The 6,162-nt window shown below is 47.8% G+C and overlaps 1 protein-coding gene across 1 annotated transcript in view; it reads left to right on the top strand.

The window, feature by feature from the left end:
- Nucleotides 1-296: 296 nt before the first annotated feature.
- The window catches only part of rab3b (RAB3B, member RAS oncogene family), a 12,735-nt gene continuing 6,869 nt past the window's right edge, over nucleotides 297-6,162 (top strand). The window contains exons 1-4 of the mRNA XM_061978481.1: nucleotides 297-501; nucleotides 2,449-2,673; nucleotides 5,271-5,389; nucleotides 5,488-5,612. Coding sequence (XP_061834465.1) covers nucleotides 2,449-2,673; nucleotides 5,271-5,389; nucleotides 5,488-5,612 — 469 coding nt within the window. The 5' untranslated portion in view covers nucleotides 297-501. The remainder of the gene's footprint in view (nucleotides 502-2,448; nucleotides 2,674-5,270; nucleotides 5,390-5,487; nucleotides 5,613-6,162) is intronic.

Genomic DNA, 6,162 nt, shown 5'->3' on the forward strand with positions numbered 1-6,162 from the left:
CATTGACACGTCACTTGTTCAACTTGAAAAGATGAATGTTCAGTTCATGTTGTCACGTGATCGAGCCTCCACAATCTTCTGATGAACGCATCAGCACGCAGCTGCGGATGATTGGGTCACGTGGTACAAAGGAACGCGATATTAAATCTTTCTATTTAGAATTCTCTCAAAGTCTTCGTCTTGATAACATTTTATTCGTCATTGTGTTGACAAGCTCTCGCTGCTGCGCCGCGCACGCGCACACGGCGATGAGTCACATCGGCGCGCGAGCACCTGCTCGCGGGAGCGCGCATTGGTAAAAGAGGAGGAGCCGCATGCACGCGCGCCGCGGGCCTCAGTGGGAGGGAGGCACACGTTCCCGCGCCGCACCTTCAGTCCGCGTGCAGGCCACAGCCTTTTTCCCCGCCGTTTGGGAGCCTCGAGACCCGCCAGACGACGCCCGCTTCCCGCCACTCGCGCACCGTTGTTGTTGTTGCTGCTGAGAGGACACGCCCATCAGAGGTAGGACACGTGTGTGCATCCCATAATAACCTCATCACCATCATCACACTGCTCTTGTAGCATCCAGAGGTGATGATGTCACCTCAGCAGGTGTCCAGTTGCCATGGAGACGCCATGGCTGTCATCGGCTGCACAGGAAGGTCACGTGCAGCCGTGTGAGCCAATCAGAGGCTCTGTGACAATGACAGGCTTTTATTTCTCAGCCTGCACAGGTGCATCATGGGGGATGTAGTGCACGGCATATGTAGTAAATACACATTTCATGTTAAAGGTACACAGGTGCATCATGGGGGATGTAGTGCAAGTCATATGTAGTAAATACACATTTCATGTTAAAGGTACACAGGTGCATCATGGGGGATGTAGTGCAAGACATATGTAGTAAATACACATTATATGTTAAAGGTACACAGGTGCATCATGGGGGATGTAGTGCAAGTCATATGTAGTAAATACACATTTCATGTTAAAGGTACACAGGTGCATCATGGGGGATGTAGTGCAAGTCATATGTAGTAAAAACACATTATATGTTAAAGGTACACAGGTGCATCATGGGGGATGTAGTGCAAGTCATATGTAGTAAATACACATTTCATGTTAAAGGTACACAGGTGCATCATGGGGGATGTAGTGCAAGTCATATGTAGTAAATACACATTATATGTTAAAGGTACACAGGTGCATCATGGGGGATGTAGTGCAAGTCATATGTAGTAAATACACATTTCATGTTAAAGGTACACAGGTGCATCATGGGGGATGTAGTGCAAGACATGTAGTAAAAACACATTTCATGCTAAAGGTACACAGGTGCATCATGGGGGATGTAGTGCAAGTCATATGTAGTAAATACACATTATATGTTAAAGGTACACAGGTGCATCATGGGGGATGTAGTGCAAGTCATATGTAGTAAATACACATTTCATGTTAAAGGTACACAGGTGCATCATGGGGGATGTAGTGCAAGTCATATGTAGTAAAAACACATTATATGTTAAAGGTACACAGGTGCATCATGGGGGATGTAGTACAAGTCATATGTAGTAAATACACATTTCATGTTAAAGGTACACAGGTGCATCATGGGGGATGTAGTGCAAGTCATATGTAGTAAATACACATTATATGTTAAAGGTACACAGGTGCATCATGGGGGATGTAGTGCAAGTCATGTAGTAAATACACATTTCATGTTAAAGGTACACAGGTGCATCATGGGGGATGTAGTGCAAGACATGTAGTAAAAACACATTTCATGCTAAAGGTACACAGGTGCATCATGGGGGATGTAGTGCAAGACATATGTAGTAAATACACATTATATGTTAAAGGTACACAGGTGCATCATGGGGGATGTAGTGCAAGTCATATGTAGTAAATACACATTTCATGTTAAAGGTACACAGGTGCATCATGGGGGATGTAGTGCAAGACATGTAGTAAATACACATTTCATGCTAAAGGTACACAGGTGCATCATGGGGGATGTAGTGCAAGACATATGTAGTAAATACACATTATATGTTAAAGACTTGTCCAGGGTGTACCCCGCTTTCCGCCCGATTGTAGCTGAGATAGGCTCCAGTGCCCCCCGCGACCCCAAAGGGAATAAGCGGTAGAAAATGGATGGATGGATGTTAAAGGTACACAGGTGCATCATGGGGGATGTAGTGCAAGTCATATGTAGTAAAAACACAAATTGACTGATGACAAAGCTTTTATTCATGACTTAGCATGTTTTGCTAACTTAGCAGGAAGAAGTTTAAGGTTGGCGCAACATTAGCATCCATGACATGTTAGGCCGCCATCTTGTTAGATGACACTAATGCTCATTTAAAGTCATAAAGTGCTAGTAGAGCTAGCTGGATGCTAACAGGCTAGGAGACATTGTTAGACTGAAAGAGTGAAAGTCTTCCTTTCTGTGTTTCCACCAAACGTCAGATGGCCAAAGCGGACCAGCGCTACGGTCAGCGGGACGGCTCGGACCAGAACTTTGACTACATGTTCAAGCTGCTCATCATCGGCAACAGCAGCGTGGGGAAGACATCCTTCCTCTTTCGCTACGCCGACGACTCCTTCAGCAACTCCTTCGTCAGCACGGTGGGCATCGACTTCAAGGTGAAGACCGTCTACCGCAACGACAAGAGGATCAAACTGCAGATTTGGGTGAGCGCGCGCGCACACGCACACACACACACACACACACACACACACACACACACACACACACACACACACACTGCTCTTTGTGTGGTGTCATGTGACCTCTTGGTGTGACTTTATGAATGTAACACACATCATGGTGATCACTGCACAGCTTGGATGGGTATGTTGTTGCCATGGCAGCAGCTCTCCCTCACACACACACACACACACACACACACACACACACACACACACACACACACACACACACACACACACACACACACACACACAGTATGTTGCTATCACTTTAATAAGCCTTTGTAGGTGGGGGTGGGTCTTGTTGCATACATTAACTCCTTCACAGCCTTTGTTCTGGAATATACATGTGACCTTTGACCCCCGACCACACCATCCTTCCATTCTCTGCTCTGGTAGCAAGTGTAGTATTGATATCATGTTGATGTAGTGTTGTTATAGTGTAATTGTGCGTTGTTGTAGGATTGATGTAGCATTGATGTACTAAGAATGCAGTAATTGATGTAGTGTTGATATATAGTAGTTGTGCAGTAATTGATGTCAGAGAATCAGAATCAGAATCAGCTTTATTGTCATTACGCAAGGTAACGAGATTGAGGCCATTCCATACAGTGCGATGTGTGCATGCTAGAAAAACAATGTGCAAATATATAAAATATAAAAAATGTAGAAGTGCAATGAATATGGTGTGAAATGAATATATACATGAAAAAACAAAACAAAAACAGGGTGGTTGGTGGAATGGGTTATTGCACCGAAGAGAAGGCAGTTATGAGGGACAATGGGGCAGTCCGTTCAGGATGGTTATGGCCCTGGGGAAGAAGCTGTTCTTTAGCCTGTTTGTTTTGGTTTTAATGCACCTGTAGCGCTTCCCAGAGGGCAGCAGGTGGAACAGGTCAGAGCCAGGGTGGGTGCTGTCCTTGATGATGGCACTGGCTCTGTTGAGGCAGCGGGAGGTGTAGATGTCCGTCAGAGAGGGGAGAGGGCGGCCGATGATCTTCTGAGCCGTCTTGACCACTCTTTGCAGCCTCTCCCTGTCTGCTGCAGTGCAGCTGCCGTACCATACCGTAATACAGTAGGTCAGCAGGCTCTCGATGGACGAGCGGTAGAAGGTCAGCAGCAGGTCAGGCTTCAGGTTGTACTTCCCGAGGACTCTAAGGAAGTGTAGCCGCTGCTGAGCCTTCTTGATGATTGATGTGGTGTTGACTGTCCAGGAGAAGTCATTAGAGATGTGGACTCCAAGGTACCTGAAGGTGTGGACCCTCTCTACACGCTCGCCGTTGATGTAGAGGGGGGCAGGGTCGGTGCTGCTCCTCCTGAAGTCGACGATGATCTCTCTGGTCTTGCTGGTGTTGAGAGCGAGGTTGTTCTCCGAAGACCAGGCCGTCAGCTTCAGGACCTCCTCTCTGTAGGCAGCCTCGTCACCCCTGGAGATGAGCCCGACCACTGTGGTATCGTCGGCGAACTTGACGGTAAGGTTGTCACTGTGGGCCGGACTGCAGTCATGGGTGTAAAGGCAGTAGAGGAGGGGGCTCAGCACACAGCCCTGTGGGGAGCCGATGCTCAGCGTGCGGGAGGATGAGAGGTGCGGGCCAAGTCTCACATTCTGGGGTCGGTCCGTTAGGAAGTCCCTTATCCAGGCGTTTGTGAGAGGGGGGAGGCCAAGAGTGTCCAGTTTATTGCAGAGTCTGTCCGGGATTATTGTATTGAAGGCAGAGCTATAGTCCACAGAGAGCATCCGGACGTAGCTCTGCTGCTGCTCCAGGTGGTTCAGAGCAGAGTGGAGAGCAACAGCGATGGCGTCCTCTGTGGACCTGTTCGCCCGGTATGCGAACTGGTGGGGGTCGAAGTCTGGAGGGATATGGTCCTTGATGTGCTGGAGAACAAGTCGCTCGAAGCACTTCATGATTACCGGAGTGAAGGCCACTGGTCGGTAATCATTCAGGCTGGTGATGGGAGACTTCTTCGGCACCGGGATTATTGTAGATGACTTCAGGCAGGATGGGATGACTGCCTGAGCCAGGGAGAGGTTGAAGATCCTGGTGAGGGGGGGAGCGAGATGGTGGGCGCACGTCCTGAGCACCTTTCCAGGTACTCCGTCTGGTCCGGTAGCCTTCCTGGGGTTCACAGCCAGGAGCACTCGTCTGACACTGTGCTCCTGTACAGTGAGTGGAGTGGCGCCGGAGCCCGGTGGGGGCGGGGGCAGGGCTGGAGCAGATGAGTGTCGCTGGGGTGTTTCGAAACGGGCAAAGAAACAGTTAAGCTCCTCTGCCAGTGTCGCACTCTGATCCGCAGTCATTGATATCGTTGATATATAGTATTGATGCAGTAATTGATGTGGTATTAATAGCATGTATGTAGTATTTGTATACCATTTATGTATTATTGATGTAGCATTAATATTGATGTGGTGCTAATGTGGTATTAATAGCATGGATGCAGTATTTGTATACTATTTATGTATTATTGATGTAGCGGCGATGTCTTGGACCTCAGGAACGTTAGCCAGGAATGTTCCAGAAAGGCCGTGAGGAGCGCCTGTTGGATGATTGGTCCATCCCACGTGTTTGTGTGTTCAGGACACGGCGGGACAGGAGCGGTACCGCACCATCACCACGGCGTACTACCGCGGCGCCATGGGCTTCATCCTCATGTATGACATCACCAACGAGGAGTCCTTCAACGCCGTGCAGGACTGGTGCGTGACGGGTCCTCGTGCACGTGTCCTCGTGCACGTGTCCTCGTGCACGTGTCCTCGTGCACGTGTCCTGGTTCTTCATGGCTTTTGTCTTCCAGGGCCACTCAGATCAAGACGTACTCGTGGGACAACGCCCAGGTCATCATGGTGGGCAACAAGTGCGACATGGACGAGGAGCGAGTGGTCGCCCCCGAGAAAGGCAAACACTTGGCCGACCAACTGGGTGAGGAGCAAGAAAGACTTTGGATTTCACCTCATTGCTGGCCTTCTTCTCATCTTTTTACACACTTTTTGTTGCTGGCTGCTACATGCTTTAATACTTTGGAACACGCTAAGAAAAGATAAGATAAGATCATCTACAAACAGGAAATGTACAGTGTTACAGCAGCAAACAAACAGCAAATGTACAGTGTTACAGCAGCAAACAAACAGGAAATGTACAGTGTTACAGCAGCAAACAAACAGGACATGTACAGTGTTACAGCAGCAAACAAACAGGAAATGTACAGTGTTACAGCAGCAAACAAACAGCAAATGTACAGTGTTACAGCAGCAAAAGGCATGGATTGCAAACATAAAGTGAAGTAAGTACAGAGATTAAATAGAAGTAAAGCTAAAATGAAAAATAAACAAGAAAAACAGATAATACTTTATGGAATGTTTAGCAAACAAAAAGCTGCAGCTTTAGCAAAACAAATGTAGTCAGCATTCCCAGCACAACACAGATATACACGCAGTACACATCAAGTGCAACATAGTATTGGTCAATTCTA

The sequence above is a fragment of the Nerophis lumbriciformis genome, linkage group LG18, assembly GCF_033978685.3.
Source record: "Nerophis lumbriciformis linkage group LG18, RoL_Nlum_v2.1, whole genome shotgun sequence".
NCBI lineage: Eukaryota > Metazoa > Chordata > Actinopteri > Syngnathiformes > Syngnathidae > Nerophis > Nerophis lumbriciformis.